Source organism: Chionomys nivalis, chromosome 19 (assembly GCF_950005125.1).
Source record: "Chionomys nivalis chromosome 19, mChiNiv1.1, whole genome shotgun sequence".
Classification (NCBI taxonomy): Eukaryota; Metazoa; Chordata; class Mammalia; order Rodentia; family Cricetidae; genus Chionomys; species Chionomys nivalis.
In genome coordinates this window covers 1,077,019-1,096,203 of record NC_080104.1, presented here as the reverse complement: position 1 = coordinate 1,096,203, position 19,185 = coordinate 1,077,019, and the positions used below count along the sequence as shown (strand labels likewise).

General features: G+C 47.0%; 1 protein-coding gene across 1 annotated transcript; it reads left to right on the top strand.

Annotated features, from left to right (window-relative positions):
• Positions 1 to 5,323: 5,323 nt before the first annotated feature.
• On the top strand, positions 5,324 to 18,858 carry LOC130862027 (fibroblast growth factor receptor 3-like). The gene is given in 18 exon segments (XM_057751399.1): positions 5,324 to 5,426; positions 9,198 to 9,467; positions 9,760 to 9,813; positions 12,644 to 12,813; positions 13,343 to 13,466; positions 13,548 to 13,738; positions 15,489 to 15,633; positions 16,115 to 16,302; positions 16,629 to 16,762; positions 16,984 to 17,102; positions 17,178 to 17,288; positions 17,366 to 17,553; positions 17,671 to 17,793; positions 17,874 to 17,944; positions 18,176 to 18,313; positions 18,444 to 18,549; positions 18,717 to 18,796; positions 18,798 to 18,858. Coding segments are annotated over 18 exon segments (2,376 nt in total).
• Positions 18,859 to 19,185: the final 327 nt, after the last annotated feature.

Sequence of the window (19,185 nt, the reverse complement as noted above, 5' to 3'; positions counted from 1 at the left end):
GAAGATCTACTCTACTGATAGGCATTTGAAATAATAATATTATTTGTTTAATTATTTAGGGAGAGTGGGAATATATATATATATATATATATAGAATACATATTACTAATATATTGGTATTATATAATATATTCATAAATATAAAGGTATGTTTGTATATACTTCAAATGAGGAGCAACATTGATCAGTTAAATAAACAGCCCACTAGACTGAGACTAGATGTGTCAACACATGACTAATTCACGAACAGGGAGAAGTCATAGAACAGTGAGGAACAAGGCAGTAAAGCATGCTGGAGGCTGTACAGTGGACAGTCCAAACACTTGGCATGTGGGGCTTAGAGCCAAGAAGACCTGAATTTGAATCCTGCCCTCCTACAGTTCATAGCACTCTCATCTATGAGTTATTTCATTTCCCCTGAGCTTCTGTTCCCCATTCTGTACAATGGGCATAATAATGGTAACCATGTTACAGGACTGTTAGAGGCTGAACTGAGATGACACCAGTAAATCTGTTGATACTGGGCCTGCCGTGTCACCAGCATTCCATGCCTTGTTGGAATATCCACCTGATAACACGAGGTAACTAGGAAACTGTGATCACTTTGTAAAAAGGAAAAAGAATTGACTTTCTGTCTGTAGGTATGCATGTCTCTTGTCTGTAGGTCCCCATTCCTAGAGACACCTATATGGCAAGGAGATGCTTTTGGTTTGTATTGTTTGATTGAGAGTTTTGCTTTTATTTTTGAGTTAGTATCTTGTATAATCATAGTGTTCTCAAACTCACTATATAGCTGAGCATGGTCTTGATCTCTTGATCTTTCTGCTATCACCTACCAAATGCTGAGTTTTAGGTCTGTATCATAAAGTCCATCTGGTTCTAACTTCCTTTCTTTGTTTCAGAGTCTTATTATGTAGCCCTAGTGGGCCTTGGACTTGCTATGTAGAGCAGGCTGGCCTCAAGCTCAAAGAGATGCACCTGCCTCTGCCTCCCAAGTACTGCAATTCAGAGGTATTTACCATCACACCCTGGTTGTAACTTCTAGGAATATCATTCCTTTAACCTGGAATTCACTGTACTCTTGAGGAACCATAGTCCTGTCACAAGGTTGGTGAATTCTGGGATCTTCTCTCCTGCCAAAGATACTTGGGCTAAGCTGACCACCCAGATGAAGACCATCTAAGAGGCATCCTTAGCCTCCTTCACTAGTCAGACAGGTTCACCCTCGTAGTGTTGTGGACTGTTATAGGTCACATTTTTCTTTTTTCTTTTGTCTTTCTGAGATGGGGTTTCTCAATGGAGCCCTGGCTTTCCTGGAACTCACCCTGTAGATCAGGCTAGCCTCAAACTCACAGAGTATCACCTGCCTTTGCCTCCTGTGAACTGTGATTAAATGAATGGCATGTATGTGTGTGGAGGTCAGAAGACAACTTGAGTCAATTTTTCCTTCTGCCCTTGGGGGTTCTGAGGACTGAACTCAGGTCATCAGACTTAGTGGCAAGCACCTTTAATTACTGATCCATCTATCTGCTCAGTCCCGTGTTCATGTACAGACATTCACATTGATTTTTCTCTTCTTTGTCTATTTTAGAAGATTTGGGGATCCCTTCTGTGTGACTAAGAAGTTAAGTTGGTTGTGCCTTACCCTGCCTTCTCCTTCCTGGGTCTTGAACTTGTATGCTAGCAACTTTTTTTACTTGAAAAAATCCTTTATATTGGGTCAAGCCTACAACCCAGCATTTGGCAGGCTGAGAGAGAAGGATTCTGGAGCCAGCCTGGGCCAGAGTGAGATCCTGTCTCAAACAATAACAAAAGGCCGGAAACTTAGCTCAGCAGATAAGAACACTGGCTCCTCTTCCAGAAGACCCAGGTTCAATTCCCAGCACACACATGGCTGCTCAAAACTGCCTGTAATTCCAGTTTCAGGGAATCCAACACCTTCACCCAAACAATTGTTCAGGTAAAACACAAATGCACATTAAATATAAGTAAATAAATCATTAAAAACACCAATAACAACAAAAATCTCTGGAAGTACCTGGAAAGAAATGACAATAGATTTGCGGGGATTTCTGGTCTACTAACAGTTTAAGGTGGTATGGGAGAGAAATTTGACCATCTGATCCATAATTTTCAATGGTTTATTTATTTGTTTGTTTTTGTCATTGTTAGAATTTTATTGATTTGTGCAGTTTGGTACTTTTTATTTATTTATTGGAGGGGTGTGTCCTGGAGGTCAAAGAACAACTTGCTGGAGTTTGTTCTTTCCTTTCATCATGAATGTTCTGAGGACCAAACTCAGGTTGTCAGGCCTGGCAACAAGCGCCTTTACTTGCAGAGCCTTATTGCCAGCCCAGTCCCATTTTTTTTGTTTGTTTTAACTTTTTTGTAAAGATTTGTTGTTTTATTTCACATGTATGAGTGTGTCACTGTATGTAATATGTTCACTGCATGTGAATAGAGCAGATGGTTTGACATCCTTAACCACCATGGAAACAAAAACTGTAACTACCTGGAGGTTTCATCTTATTCCATCCATAATGGCCCAGATGAAAGAAAGAAATGATAGCGCATGCTTCTGAGGATGTGGGGAAAGAGGAACACTTATCATTGCTGGTGGGAGTGTAAACTGGTACAGCCACTACTGAATCAGTGAGGAGGCTTCTCAGGGTTGAAAATAGATATACCTCTGAATCCAGCTCTACAACTCTTGGACATACACACAAAGGGCCTCACCTGCATCAGCACACCAATGTTCACTGCTTTTCTCTCCAGAAAGTGGAAACAGCTTAGATGTCTATCAAGAGAGGAAGGGATAATGGAAATATAATCCATTTATACAATGGGATATTATTCAGCTGTGAAAACAAAATGTAATTATAAAATTTGCAGGTAAATAATGGAATTGAAAAAAATCCTACTAAGTGAGGTAACCAAGACCAAAACAGACAAATAAATGTGTTTTTTCCCACTTTATACATGGATGCTATCTTTAAATGTGTGTTTCATTTATAAACAGAGGTCAGGTATCTATGAAGGGGTTGGTAGGATAGGGGCTCTTCAAAAAACAGAAAATTGAATAAAGTGTTACAACAGGATAAGGGAAGATTCAATGGAGGAGGTAGGTGGGTGGGCAAAGTAAAGGAAGGTATATGGGAAGTGTGGTCGTTTGAATAAGAATGGCCCCCATAGGCTAATATATTTTTATATTTGACATCAGGAAGTGGCATTTTTTTTAAAGGATTAGGAGGTATGGTCTTATTGGAGTAGGTACAGCTTTGTTAGAGGAAGTGTGTCACTGGGGGTCCAGACCAGTGACTCTCTATTCCTGCTCCCTGCTGATCTAGATGTAGAACTTTCAGCTCCTCCAGCACCATGTCTGCCTGCATGCCACCATGCTTCCCACCATACTGATAATGGACTAAGCCTCTGAAAGTGTAAGCAAGCCTCAATTAAATGCTTTCTTTTATAAGAGTTGTTATGGTTATGGTGTCTTTATACAGCAATAGAATATTGGCTAAAACAGGGAGGTTGAAAAGCTCTATTGATACCTGGAACTCTAGAAGTTTCCTGAAATATGCACATATATAAAATGTTTAAAGATGGTTACTATGTGATGGGGAAGACAGTACTCCAGTTAGATATCATATGCTATAAAATCAAATTTCCAGGACTAGGAATATGCTACAGCTTATTGAGTTGTTCCTAAAGGAGTCACATATTACACCACCCAAATATCGTATGTTATTACTTATGCTGTTGTTAAACCTTTACAACCTGACTGTAAGGCCTAATTTCTAAAGATACTGTTCACTTAAGTCTCCATTTGCCTATGTCATCAAACATGAATAAATTGAGAATTTGAACTAGAGACATCAGTACTACTGACTAGTGAGGGTTCTGTTAGGAGCTATCACAACTGCCGACTTCATATTCTCCTGGCCACACAGGACCTACTTTTAACAGCCCTTTGTGTGAAGGGTAAGAAATCAGCAGCCTGTGTTGAAGGCTGTCTACAGCCTTCTGTGTGCAAATGCTGAGCCCACCTGCCTGACCCCCAAACTGGCTACTCTAAAATCAGAAACTGGGTCTGTTTACTTATGAAGTGGTTAAAAACTAGCTCCATTTCGAACTGAGTGTCAAACTAAGTTATGTGAAAAAAGAAAAACATTGGAGTCAGCAAGACTTTATTCTCACCCTAAGGATTATTAACCACAGGATGTCTGGACTACAATCCTAAATCATGGCCCTCAGCATTTGAGTCTCGATAGCAATCTAAAGGGAAGACTGATCCCAGAGCCACCTGGATCGTTTCTCACAATTGTTCCATACTGTATAATTGTTATTTTAAAATATTAGGCAGATGCTCATTCTGCTTCTGTAATCTCACTTATCCTTGTGTGCTCTAAAAAACAAGAACAGGATAATTTCTCACATAGCAAAAATACCCCAGGAGTTGAGACAATTGAGGTTTGTGCCTTTAAAAACTCCATCAAGCCTTCCCCTTTTGTAGCAGCTCTCAGATAGTCAAAGAAGGCTCTTGTGGCAATGTTACTATAAATAAACTTGTATTGTTTTTCAATCTTTTAACTTAAAGGAAGTTTTGTCTGCTGGTCTCACTGAGGGTCACACATGGATGATGGGTGCAAGAGCCAACTCTCAGAGGGTGACAGAGCAACTCTCAAGAGTATGCCATAGGTGATACCTGGAGAACCAGTGGGCTGCAGAGAGACCCTAGAGGGCATGATTCTGCTGTGGCAAGGGATGATGGCCCTGGGGCCTTGATTGCTTGTTCTGCAGGAGTCTGAAGAGTAACAACCTGTTTACTTCTCAGGAAGGCCAGTCCCTGTGGGTCTGGAAGGGGAAAACCTTTTCAAAAAGAATACAATGAAACATTTAGTTAGAAGTCTCCCAAAGCCTGCTTAACAAACATCCTAGAAAACTGCTGAGAGGGTTTAAGAGTAATTGGATCCAAAACATCATAATTAAATTTACCTTAATTTTACCAGTTGTAGTCAAAAGAAAAAATAAAACAGAGAAAATATAGTGGAGAGCTCTGTCCCTGTGGAGGGAAAGAAAAGAGAGGGACCACAGAAGGTAGAATGGTCTGGTTTCCTTTTTCAGGTACTTGAGGCCCTCCTGTCTTCTCCATCCCCTGCCCCCACCCCCTAGACCCCTCCCACCACACCTGCTCAGATAAACTTGCTGGTCTCCTCCCACAGACTCTCCAGAGTGGATCTACCCACACTGGAGCAGAAGTTAGGCATTGGGGATGTAACATCCTCATGCCTTGTGCATGAGGATGCCACTGCCATCTCCAGCCATGGGAGTCCTGGCTTGCTTGCTAGTGCTATGCATAGTGGTTGGGACCAGAGCTGCCTCCCAACCTCCTACCACAGAGCAGAGACTTGTGAGGAAACTGCCAGGTATGGACTGACTCGGTGTGCCTGGCTGCAGGGTGGGATACACGTAGGGTGATGATGGTGGCCATCAGAAGCTTTGGGAATGGCAGATAGCCCCTGAGTGAGTAGGGGATGTCAGGTTGAGTAGCACCATGGGGAGCAGTGAGTTCGGTTCTTCTCTCAAATCTACAGATTGCTGTGTGTCAGTGTATGAGGTATCTGGAGTCTCAGGATCACTACCAAGTGTAAGGCACCCCATAGAATGGATCACTGTGACAGGGAGCCTCAGGCTCCTCAGCCTAAGCAGTCAGAGTGCCACTTGCTGGGTTTCCATGATTCCCATTGTTGACAAAAACTACCTGTTGTTGGTTTCCAAGGTCACCAGGACAGTTCTTGCTCATCTTAAGCCAAAATGAAGGCTGGAGTTTGGGGGTAGGCAGAGGACTCCAGCCAAAGCTCAGCTTTTGTCACCCAGTGTCTCACATGATATGGTGACAGCTTCAGGTCTTCCACTCCCCTCTTTGCCTGTAGGTGTCTTGAGGGTGGTCTTTCAGAGGCATACCTCTGTAGACCACACTCTGGGAGGTGTGTGGATCCAGGTCCCAGGATCGCAGCTCAGCTGCACAGACTGGCTGGCCAGCAAAGTCTGATGGGACACTGCATTCCATCAAACAAAGCCAGAGTCTGAGGCTTTACCTCCCCGAGGTAAATATGTGTATGGGCTCTTCCTAACCTCTGCCCCTGCCCACTGTGCCTGGGCATGGTGAGGCAATGCAGGCCACTGGCCTGATGGTGCCACACAGTACGTGGTGAGCTGTTTCCCCACTGGAGCAGATGTCCCAACAGTCGCTCCTTTGAACCTTGGCTTTTGTACCCTGGTGGCACAGCTCGGGCCTCCTTCTCCTCCACCCAGTTGATGGCAGCTCAGCTCAGCCTCCCAGGAAGGGGCAAGTGGGGGCAAGTACCTCAAGTACCTTTCTAACTCAGCAGCTGGGGCTCCTGGAACTTTTTCCTTTTTCCTTTTTTTTCTGAGACAGGGTTTTTCTCTAGCTGTGGAGCCTATCTTGAAGCTAGCTCTTTTAGATCAAGTTTGGCTTGAACTCACAAAAATTTACCAGCCTCTTCCTCCCAAGTTCTGGGATTAAAGGCATGAGCCACCACTGCCTGGCCTGGAACTTTTGTTTTGGTGAATGGAAGTGGACTGGAAGGTTGAGTGTGCGTGCCATTCAGCTGCTATGACAGCATTTGTCAGGAAATCAGCACCCTCTTTGAGCCTCGGCTTGCATATTAGTGCTTCCCCAGCAGCCAAATGGCCAGTGACAGGGGACCATATCAATTTTAGAAGATATTGTTCCCTGTGTCTGGTGTCAGTGATCTCAGGTCCAGAGGAAAGCACAGACCCTCTCTGTGCTCCAGGCAATGAAGGTGGATTGGTGGAAATGCACCCAGCCCTGCCCCACCCAGGGAGTTTACAAGCCAATAAACTTCATCCTATTCCTTAACTAGATGGGCCTGGCAATGAAAATACAAAGACATGGCTGACTCTCTTTGGGAACATAAATCACCAAGCAGGAGCTGGCTGGACCTAAGGGTTCTAGAGCAGGGCTAGGCCCCAACCACACTGGCCACTCCTGGTAGGCAGAGCAATCTGGGTTCTGGGTTCTCAGTAGGGGTAGAAAGTAGCCTGCAGTGGTTTCAAGTTTCCTAATTAATTTTCCATTAATACAGTTCCTCATGTTATGGTAACCTCTAACCATCAAATTGTTTTTATTGCTACTTCTTAACTGTAATTTTGCTAGTGTTATGAATTGTAATCTAAAATATCTGTGTTTTCGAAGGTCTCAAGGCTGATGGGGGTGTGAGGGCTCCATTAGACCATGATCTGATACTACCTCCTCAGCATATACCATATACTGTGTTGTCTCAAGCCACATCCCACACTGTGTTTCCCTTGTTACCTGTGTAACTCACAACACAAGCTCCTATAGGCCCTGTGACACTGGAATGGGATCACAGGGTTGGATTTGCTGTTGCCTGAGGCCTCCAAAGTCCAGGTATCTGGGCTGTGCTTGCTCCTAGTGGACAGGATGGGTGGATAGATCAAATATCAGCTCAGCTGATTCAGGGCCATTTCCCTTCCCCTCATACATCCAGGCATTTGCCTCTCCATCCTGTGGAATGCTGTGTCTTTCCCCAGTCACTCTCCTGATGAGAGGACTTGTGTGAATAGCTTGACTTTTTGTCTTGCTCAGACTAAATTACAACTGTTGCTTTTGGGTCATGGTTGCCCTGAGGCCACTGACTAGACAGTTCTTGGTCTTCTTTGGTGCCTCACGAAGCTTCTAGCGTTGGATTGCCTCCATAGGACCTGGCAGCAGGAGAACTGGAGGTCAGGATAGAAGATCCCTTACTGTGAGGCCCACTCAGGGACAAACAAAATCTGCCTGGCTCCATGGGACACAAGCTTCATGGATACTTTTGAGGACAGTCTCTCCGGCTGTTGGAATCTTGGTGGGATGACTCTGGAATGGGCAGAACTGGTACTGCTTTAGTTTGAATGGACATTTGAGCATTGAATGCATCTGCAGAATGGCAAGTGACATGTTAACCAGTCCATCTGAATCTAAGGAAGAAGGTCTGACCAGCAGGACTACCTGCCCCTGTCTTGGACCCCGAGCCCATCTGTGCCTGTGATGGTCATTGTTAGGTCCTAGCAGGGAAATCTGGGTGTGATAACCAGCTGGTGGTGTGTCCCTAGGTGTGAGGCCTTTGGGTCTCCTCATGAGCTGGGCAGCATCTGGGTAGGGGAGAGGTGTATGGCTCCCTGTGTCTAACCTCCCTAGAACTCCAGTTTCTTACCTCTCAGGAGGGGTGACTGTCTCCACTTGACTGTGATTCTAGCTTCCAGTTGGCTCACATGGCCCCTCTGACATCCCCTAGCCAAAGCATGGTCCTCATTTGTGAAATGGGGACCCCAGGTATAGGAGTTTAAAGCTTCAGACATTCCAGGCAGGTGCTGTACCATAGAGCTGCCCCCACCCTTCTTGACATTTTCAGATCTTTCAGCTACTAGGAGTGCTGCTGTGTGTCAGGGCACACAGATGTGAGTCCATTTCACCTTGATTAGAGGTCAGAGAGTTTGAGCTTGTTTTGCTTTTTCAAAGTTGTTGACAACAAGTGACTACAAAACAAGAGGTCCTGACCTAGAGTGGTTAATTGGTATTTTAAGTACAGAGGTGTATCAACTTCATCTTGAACAAAGATCAGAGGTACTCTATTTGTTTTATCATGTTGATGAAGTCTGTTGCCTCCCCCTTTACCTCTTTGGAGTGGGGTATGAAAAATATATGGAAAATAAAGGGGTGGTTCAATATTCACTAAATTTCCCTCCTGATGCTGTTCTGTGTTTTATCTTTTATTTCTCTCTCATCTCTGTTTCTCTTTGCTTAATAATTCTAATCATCACGCTCCTTCCCTGGAATGTGTGAAACCAATCTAGTCTGGTCCTAAGCAGCTGTGTCTCTTCCATATCATCCTTGGAAGACAGCTTCCTCCTCCAGGACAGAGACAGAAACCTTAACACACACCACTGACAGAGTTGAGTACTCACACCCCTGGGCTCTTACTGAAATAGTCTGCCCACTCCTGGTTTGACCATTGTCTGGCAGAACCTCAAGGCCCAGGAGCATGGCCCTCACTTGCCTGCCACAGCTTTGCTAGTTTGCAAAGCAAAGTATGGGCTTTCAGCATGCTACTTTGAAGAATCTGTTTCACAGCTTTCCACTTCATCCACAGAGGCCCCAGGCCCTGAGCCTAGCCAGCAAGAGCAAGTGGTCTTTGGCTGTGGGGACACCATGGAGCTGTTCTGCTCTGTGCCTGGAGGTGCCGGCACAGGCTGCACTGTCTGGTCTAAGGATGGCACAGAGCTGGTATCTTCCCACCGCATCCTGGTGGGGCCCCAGAGGTTACAAGTGCTGAACGTTTCCCATGACGATGCCGGGGTCTACATGTGCCAGCAGCAGCTCACTCAGGATGTCCTGTGCCATTTCACTGTGCATGTGACAGGTAAGTTCTTGGTGGCTGGGGCTGACAACTGTGTTGAGCAGCTGCATTGCTAGGGAGGTCAGGGCAGTCCTAGGCAGCATGGCTCCAGTATCCCTGGCTCAAGAGTGTTGCTGGCTTAGTTCCCCACATCACAGGGGGTGCCCCCAATTCTGTGCTATTTGAATGAATGGCCTTGCAAAGGCAGGGAGCAGGGTCCCTAAAGATGGAGAGCAGTGTACTCTGAAAATAGGGAGCAACAGGTCTGCGGATGTAGGAGTGTCACAGGACCACTGCTTGCTTATAACTATTGCAGAGGCTCCATCCTCAGCTGATGATGAAGATGGCGTGAACGTGGCTGAAGACACAGGTAAGATCAGAGCCTAGGCATACTGAGCTGGTCAGGATCAGGCTGCTCCCTTCCTGTAGTCTTATTGTTAAGGGGCACTGCTACAGGTAGACAGTGCCCCAGGGGCAGTGAGGAGGCAGGGCTGCTCAGCAGGGATTTTGGTAAGTTCTGGTGGGAACGAATGTGAGTAAACCAGGCAAGGAGTTCAGGTTGCCACTGACGAGTACATAGATCTAGGGATTCATGTTGTCTGGGTTTCTTTCCTGCCTGGTTCCCACAGTCGTTAAGTCCCAAAGAAACCAAACAGAGGTCTACATTAGTTATAAACTGATTGGCCCATTAGCTCAGGCTTTTTATTAACTCATAACTTATATTAGCCCATTATTCTTATCTGTGTTAGCCATATGGCTCAGTACCTTTTACAGAGAGGCATTCACATCTTGCTTCTTCTGTGGCAGGGCCAGGATGGCAGAAAGAGCTTTCCTCTTTCCAGAATTCTGTTCTCATTAACCCACCTCTACTTCCTGTCCAGTTGTCCTGCCGATACTTCCTGCCTGGCTACTGGCCAATCAGCATTTTATTAAAATACCCTTAGAAACCATTGCCCCACAGCAGATTCACAGGACTAGTGGCTGTTGCTGCAGACCAGCAGGAGGGGAGCAGTGCCATGCTGAGGCATACATTGTAAAGGGGGCATCACAGATTTGGTGTGAATATATGAGGGCACATGGCAGTGCCCATGGTATGGCCTAGAACCATGGAGGGAGAGAGAGAGGAAGAGAGAGAGAGAGAGAGAGAGAGAGAGAGAGAGAGAGAGAGAGAAAGAGATACCATCCGTAGTACTACGTGTACTATTATATTGCACCTGTATTGTGGAGCCTGCACTAAAGGACCATCCATGAGCCAGGCAAGGGCCTGGAGGTTTAAACACACAAAGACACACAGATAGAGACATGGGTCATCTTTGAAACAAGAGTGCCCCTTTATTGTGTACCAGAGCCACTTATATATGGATCATTAACTGATAGCCATGCCCCAGGCAAACCCACCAGAAACTACTCTCCTGCCATCAGGAACTCCTGAGGGTCTCATGCTCAGAGCAGCTACAAACATAGAAAAAACAAGTTGTTTTGCTCAGACAGAGCAGCTGCAAGCATAACAAGTTGTTTACAGGAAATTCAGGGTCTGGGCAGAGAGAGAGAAAGAGTACATCATGGGTCCAGACATCGTACGCAGAGTGGTTATGACTCTGAGACTAGGCTGTGTTAACTGAGTCCTCAGACCACCTAGAACCTTCTGGGGTACAGTGGACAAGGGACTGAGAGGAATCAGAGAGACAAACTTAATGGGAAAACAGGGTAATGAGTCTTATGAGTGTGTGCGGGTGAAAAGAGCAGGTATAGGGACTTGTTTGAGGTTTCACAACCCTCATAGAAATGGACTTAGATTCTAGGACTGAAGCCAAAAAAAGGTAGTAGTCCTGAGAAGTGGGTCAGTTTCTTATTCTCCCTTTCAACTTTGGCTATCAGATTGTTCAAAGCAGAATTTCTAACCCAGTTGGTCTCTAGCTTCTGCCCCAACAATTACCAATGTGTTTGTAATTTCCCGTTTTCTTCTATCATCCTGGACTTCCCAGGTTGTATTTAGTGTTTTTGCACCATAAACACTTAGGGAAGGTGCCTGAAGGGTCACCTTCTTGACCTTACTGGGCATTAGGCACCATTAAGTCGCTGTAGTCTCCCATTGTGGCACTCTTCTCTCAAGCCTACTGGCCAAATTTGGAGCCTGGAGGGGCAATTCAGAGCCTGGAGGGACACCTCACCAGTGTCTACACACTTTTCTCCTACTTCATATGGCAGTTCCTCCTCCCAGAGTTGCATAGGGCTCTCTGATTGAGTCACTGTGGAAGACCCTGCCCCTGCCTCTGTTCTCTGTTTTGGAAATTTGTTGCCTCCCTCAGCTTCCTCATGAGTCCAAACAATATGGCATCCTGTTGCTGGTTGCTTTTGTTCTACTCTTTGGGAGCCCACCGCCCAGCTCCAAATAAACACATGGACACTTATTAGTTATGATTGTATGACCTTGACTTGGCTTATTTCTAGCCAACTTTTCTTAAATTATCCCATCTACACTTTGCTTCTGGGGTTTTATCTTTCTCTATTCTATATACCTTTCTTTACTTCTTACTCTGTGGCTGACTGTGTAGCTGGGTGACTGGGCCTTTGCATCCTCCTCTTTCTTTTCTGGTTCCTTCTTAAACTTTCTCCTTCTCTTTGTCCTCTCTGCCTGCGAGCCCTGCCTATTTCCCTCTCTTGCCCTACTATTGGTCATTTAGCTCTTTATTAGACCAGACAGAGTAACACAGCTTCACCAAGTTAAGCAAATACAACATAAAAGAGTGAAACACATCTTTGCATCATGAAACAATTGTTCCACAACATATAAAAATGTAACTCATCTTCAATTGATATTCCACAACAGCATCCTCCACCCAGCCAAGAGGAAGGAGGGAACTCAGTGGAGGGGAAGCATGACCTGAAGGGTACCTGCCTTCACTGGGCACTATACAGGCTGACTCAGGTTTGGTGTACTGGTGGAATGACCTGGCCTAGTTGCCTCCCAGGATCTACATCCTACTGGGTTCTACTTCCTGGGTCCCTACACCTGTGAGTCTGCCTCAGATGGAGAGAAGAGAATAGCCCAAGACTGAGAGTGGGGTAGCTGTGGATGCAGTGTTCAGACAAAGCAAAGGAGTCTCAATACAGATGAGGGATGAGGCTTGAGGGGGTGCTGGTAGGGCAGCTTCGCAAGGGTGTACTGATCATGCTGTTATGAGCACTTCTGTTATCAGGGGCCCCTTACTGGACTCGGCCAGACCGTATGGATATGAAACTGCTGGCTGTGCCAGCCACCAGCACTGTACGCTTCCACTGTGCAGCTGCTGGCAATCCCACCCCCTCCATCTCCTGGCTGAAGAATGGCAAGGAATTCCGAGGGGAGCATCGCATGGGGGGCATCAAGGTAAGTCTGGGAAAGGGGCACAGATAGGTAGGGCCTGGATACAGAGGGTATAGCCCATATCATTTGTTGTAGACCAGCCTCGACAAAAATACCTCTTGCCAGGGTAGGGGCATGAGATTTTAGAAGTAGAAGTAAAGTGAAAAGTAATAAAACTGAAACCATAGAAAAGTACCAGGAGGGCATTCCAGTGAATACTGAAATTTTCCCTGTTTAGTTTTCCTTATATGTTTATATCCAAATACAATAGGAGAAGGCAGCAACAAAAGACTTTTTTTTAAACTTGATACAAATTACAGGTAAAACAGTTAATTACTTTAACACTTTGAGGTGTCAAGTCATTAGCATTTTGTTGTTTAAGTAGCAAAGCCACTCTAGACCAAGTATCCTGAAAACAATCACTTCCTAGGTAACCTTACATTACAAAAGAAAGAGCAGAAGTATGTTTGCATAGCCTAACTATCTGTCAGGATGAAAACAGGCTCACATTTTTGGGCATCCACAGTCACTCACCTACTAACTTTACCTGCAGCTTAGGCACCAGCACTGGAGCCTGGTCATGGAGAGTGTGGTGCCTTCTGATAGTGGCTACTATACCTGCGTGGTTCAGAACAAGTTTGGGAGCATCCAGCAGACTTACACACTGGATGTACTGGGTAAGAGCCAGGCTGGGTGACTACAGCAGGTCAGCCTCGGGCCATTGGACCCACTGCACCTGACCTGTCTGTGTCTTACAGAGCGCTTCCCACATCGGCCCATTTTGCAGGCTGGGCTGCCAGAAAACCAGACAGCCACCCTAGGAAGTGATGTAGAGTTCCACTGCAAGGTGTACAGTGATGCCCAACCACACATCCAGTGGCTGAAGCATGTTGAGGTGAATGGCAGCAAGACAGGCCCGGATGGCAAGCCCTATGTCACCGTACTCAAGGTGGGCTCTGTTGTTGGCAGCTGGTTGGGTGGATGGGTTAGCTGGAAGTGCCTTGCCCTGGTCCTTAAGTCCCTCTTTGGCTGAGGAATACCTTGGGACTGGGACCCATGTGTTGGAGTTTCTGGGAAGGGGCACCTGAGTCTCAGAGCTTATCACCTGTTCTGAGCTGCAGGCAGGCTCTGTGTTACTTGTGCCCTCCCGTAGGACTTGTTTCCCTGTTGGCTCTGAGGCTTGGGTCTACAGAAGGCTTCTCTTGGGTGATAGTTTTGGTGCTCAGGACAGGAGGATGTCTGCTGTACTAGTGCCCTCTGACATCAGAGGACTGGCTGTCCACTCTCCCGCTGCCTGCACTGCAGCACTAGCTCCACCCTGCCTTGACGAGCTCTTCCTGCCTCCCTCTGCCTGGAGCTTTGCTTCATAGCCTCAGGTGGGGGCCACGTGAGAGAGAGAGAGAGAGAGAGAGTTTGGGCTTTGCAGCACAGGAAAGAGAGACTTGGAGGTCTGATGGGAGAGAGGAACAGGTGTTGGCAGGACTTGGTATCCTGGCTGTTGAGAGAGACCACTAGGGCCATGTCCAGTGTACCTCCCACTGTGGGTGTGTGGTTTCGTGAGCACAGGCTGATGTGAAATGACCCTTGGGATGAAGATTTGAAGAGTATGGGTTCCCTTTCTCTCTCTCTCTCTCTCTCTCTCTCTCTCTCTCTCTCTCTCTGTGTGTGTGTGTGTGTGTATGTGTGGTTTTTCTCTCTTTCTCTGTGTCTGTGTTTCTCTGTGTGTGTGTGCTCTTTCTCTCTGTGTGCCTGTGTCTGTGTTTCTCTCTCTCTCTGTGTGTTTCTCTCTGTGTGTGTATATATATGTGTGTGTCTGTGTGTATGTGTGTGTATGTGTGTGTGTGTGTGTGTGTGTAGGGAGAGTGGACATGAAGGAGGCCAGTCTTTGAAACCACACCCACCACTGACATTATGTGCCTCGCTTCAGGCAGCTTTCCAGTGCTTCCTCCCCCAACCCATTCTTTGGCATCTCCCTTGCCCTGTCTTGTCCTCATTTTCTTCTAGAGATATCCTGGATCAGTGACAATCTGAAGGCAGATGCACACCTTTATCTTTCAGTGTGTCAGAATGGGATGGGGCAAGAACATTTGTTGAGCCATCAATTTCATAAGCATGGCTGAGAAGGCATTTTGGTGGTATGTTCACAGTGCTCAAGTAGGTGATAACTGACTCACCTCTGACTCATCTTCTGCTTCTGATGCCTTGATAATACTGGTAGCTCCCAGCCAGCACTGACTTCCTACCTCCTTCAAAGCCCCTCAGGTCTGTGTTGTTCTCTTGCTTAGAAGTTTTCAGAACCTTCCAGGGGCTGGGCCCTGTGCTGCTTCAGAACATCGACTTTCCACCATTCTCAGGCTGACACTGATTTCCTCTGGTTTTCTCTCCATACATCTGTCTGCCCATCTTTTTTTCTGTACTAACTCTGCATGTTGCTTCTTTGTGGCACCATGCTGCCCAAGTGCCCGATGCTTACCTTGGGACAGGGAACTATCCACCAATAGAGGGACTGGTTTCAGGCTCTGTGCCTTGGTTCAGGATGCAGAGGGCATCCATTGCAGTGGTAGAGCTGTAGGTGTCAAGGTGGTAGCAGAGGTGGCATTTTCCTTGAAGCCTGTCTGATCATCTCTGTGTGAATGGTGCTGTGGTACCCAAAGGGATGTGCTGGTGCTTGCCTATTGATTTCTGTTCTCTCTTTGTAGACATCAGGCATTAACACAAGCAACAAGGAGCTAGAAGTTCTGTCTTTGCGCAATATCACCTTTGAGGACTCAGGGGAGTACACCTGTCTGGCAGGCAATTATTTCGGATTTTCCCATCACTCTGCATGGCTGGAGGTACTGCCAGGTATGTGCTGTTTCTGCTCCTGCTGCTGGTGCTCCATCTGTCCTCTTATGGTGCTGGCTCTGAACATAACAAAGCTGCCAGGGACAGGGACAGCAGGGGTGCACTTATGATTTATTGCAGTCCATCCTGTGGTAATAACCCTGGCCTTGTGCTTGGTATGGAGTGTCACCCTGCCTTGTCTTGATCTTGCAAAGGCTTCCCCCACAATCTTCTAGCTGGATTTCCACAGTCTAGCCTTGAGGCTCTGGGATCTCCTGGGAGCCTTGGTGGTGGTGTGGATGCTTCTGGCTCTGTCAGGCTTCCCTCCTGAGTCTGGTCCCTGCTGACCCATAGATGTTTGGGGATACCAATGTGAGTTGGGGACGTAGGTCACCAAATTCTGAGTAGCCCAGTAGCTTTGCTTCCCAACAGGTACCTAGAGCTCAGGGCAATGGCAAGTCCCACAAGGCTGGATGAGGCCCCAACTTTTATGTCTTTGCAGCTGAGAGAGAGCTGGCAGAGAGCAGTGCAGCTGGCAGGTTATCTGCAGGCACCATCAGCTTCTGGGTGGGCTTCTCCATCTTAGTCTTGACTGCAGCTGTGACACTCTGCTGCCTGCGTAGAGTCTCAAGAAAGAACCTGGGGTCTCCCAATGTTGACAATAGCTTCTGCTTCACACCTGAGCAACAGGTAACTGAAAGTAGATACCAAGTTTTGATCTCTCTGTTGTACCTTGAACGTCCTAAAGTCCCAGCAGTACCTGAGGCCTGCTTAGTATTCATTTCTCTGCAGTCAGATGAGCTGACCCTTCCCTATTCCTATCCTCCACATGGATCCCACGTTGCTCAAAACAACTTTGAGTCTTCAGTAACCACTGCTTGAGCATCCCTCTTCTTGACCCTACATACTGCCTCACATGGACTTGACCTTGCTACTCCTGGGAGTTATACCACCTCAACCCTTTCCCAATGCCCAGCATTCATTGTCTAGCACCAACCTATCCCCATTGATCCAAGCAGGTGACCTCCATGAACTCTGATATACCCTTGGTCCACATCGTCCACCCAGTTTCAAGAGAACATACTGCAATGGCCAGTATTTCTGAGCTTGAGCTGCCAGCCGACCCAAAGTGGGAAATATCTAGAACTCGGTTAGTGCTGGTGGGGTTTTATATATACTTGGAGGAGGTTCTGTGGCTGGGGGCTAGATGGCGACCAGGCAGAGGTCTGTTGGAGGTGGGGTCCAGGGTGAGACTTGGGTTTCTCTGTCTTCATGAGCAAGAACCCATTGTCAGCTATGGATGCAGTGGCACAGGGCCATGAGGGCTGGGGGTCCTGGGCACATACTCACTGCCTCTGCTTCTTCGGACAGGCTGACACTTGGTAATTCTCTAGAAGGCTGCTTTGGCCAGGTTTTTATGGCAGAGGCTGTTGGCTTTAACATGGACAACACTGTCAAGCCTGTCACTGTGGCTGTGAAAATGCTGAAAGGTGAGGAGGGAGAGAAGTAGCGCAGGGCAGTGGGGGCTGCAGGGCCACCACCTGACATTCCCGCTTTCAACACAGATGGTGCCAATGACCAGGACTTGTTGGACCTGGTGTCTGAGATGGAGATGATGAAAGCTATTGGCAAGCACAAGAACATTATCAACCTGCTGGGGGCCTGCACACAGGGTGGTAAGTACAGCAGGTGGGTGGACAGTTAGATCGGGACCCGAGTCACACACAACATCTCTGAGTGTCTGTACTTCCAGGGCCATTGTATGTGCTGATGGAGTATGCTGCCAGGGGCAACCTCCGGGAGTTCCTGCGGGCACAAAGGCCCCTAAGCATGGAATACTATGGTGCCTCCAGGCTGCCAGAAAAACAGCTTACCCGCAAAGATCTGGTGTCCTGTGCCTATCAGGTGGCTCGAGGTATGGAGTACCTGGCTTCTCAGAAGGTGAGCAGAGCTGGGGCACAGGTGAGGTAGGGTCTTTCTGAGTGGAAGAGTGGATGTCAAGCTTGCTTAGGCTAGGGAGCTGTCAGTTTAGCACAGGTTCCTTTCATGCCTCCTCAGTGTATTCACAGAGACTTGGCTGCTAGAAACGTGTTGGTGACTGAGGACAATGTGATGAAGATTGCAGATTTTGGCTTGGCCCGTGATGTGCACAATTTGGAATGCTACAAGAAGACCACAGATGTGAGCCCCATTCCAGGGTGGTTTGGGTGCAGTGCTCCACCAGGGGACACCTGACAGCCAACAACTCTCCCTCTGCCTAGGGCCGGCTACCTGTGAAGTGGATGGCACCAGAGTCCCTGTTTGATGGAGTCTACACCCACCAGAGTGATGTGTATGTGTCCTAACATAGGATGGGGATAGCAAGACTCAAGTCACACCTATCACAGCCTTTAAGGTTCTGGCCCTCTCAGGCATATTCTTTCTCCTCATTTGAGACAACAGCATAGCCCTGCCATGCCTCTCATCCACACACCCCTCCTTGCCCATTGGTAACCTGTCCTGTTGTTAAACTGTTACAGTAATTGAGCAGGAGTAACAGGCCTCTGCCCTCACTCCCATACAGGTGGTCCTTTGGAGTCCTGCTCTGGGAGATCTTTACACTGGGGGGCTCACCATATCCTGGCATCCCAGTGGAAGAGCTTTTCAAGCTATTGAAAGATGGCTACCGCATGCACAAGCCTGCCAACTGCACACATGACCTGTGAGCAAAGCATTCCTTACTCCTCTAACTAATCCCTGGGAGTGGCTGGTTTCCTACCAGGGCTCCTGGTAGCCTTGGGTGAGGTAGGGATGGACAACAGGTCAAGAAACCACAGCCATATTTGCCACAGGTATGGGATCATGCGGGAATGTTGGCATGCAGTGCCTTCACAGAGGCCCACCTTCAAGCTTCTGGTAGAGGGTTTAGATGGCATCCTCACTGTGACATCAACCCACGTAAGTACCACTCAATCCTGCCCTCTCTGCCTTCTCTTATTCCTGTGTGGGCTGCTCCTCCAAGTTCCAGTAATGGGGTTGGTATTCAAGGGCCAGCCTGAACATAGATGGCCATGGAATCAAGGGGATGCATACTAACATAGTCCTATGACCTTTTCTACCAACAGGTATACCTGGACCTATCAATGCCTTTTGAGCAGAGCTTGCCAGGTGATGACGATACCAGGAGCCCCAGTTCCTTAGAGATAACTGTTCACCCACAACCTGCTACCCCCAACCCAACCCAGGAATTGGAGGCCTCAGACATGAGGGGCCAAGAATCCCATAGACCAAGCCCCGGTTAATGTTTATGTATATAAAATGTATGGAGTCTTTACAAGTTGTATTTGCTGTAGAGTTAACACTTCTTATATGACACTTCCTCGTTTTATAGTATTGACTATTATGTTTCAAACCTAGTAAGAAAAAGCAGTGAACTTACTCTTGTTATTTTTTGTACTGTTACTGAGCCCTTGACTTTGGTGGCTGTCTCTTGCTTGTAAACTAGCAGTGCCAGGACAGTCTCAGGGTAACTTTTCTTGGAGCCCAGCATGTGGTTTGTCAGCCCACATTGGCAGAAGTAGTTTTGTTAATGCA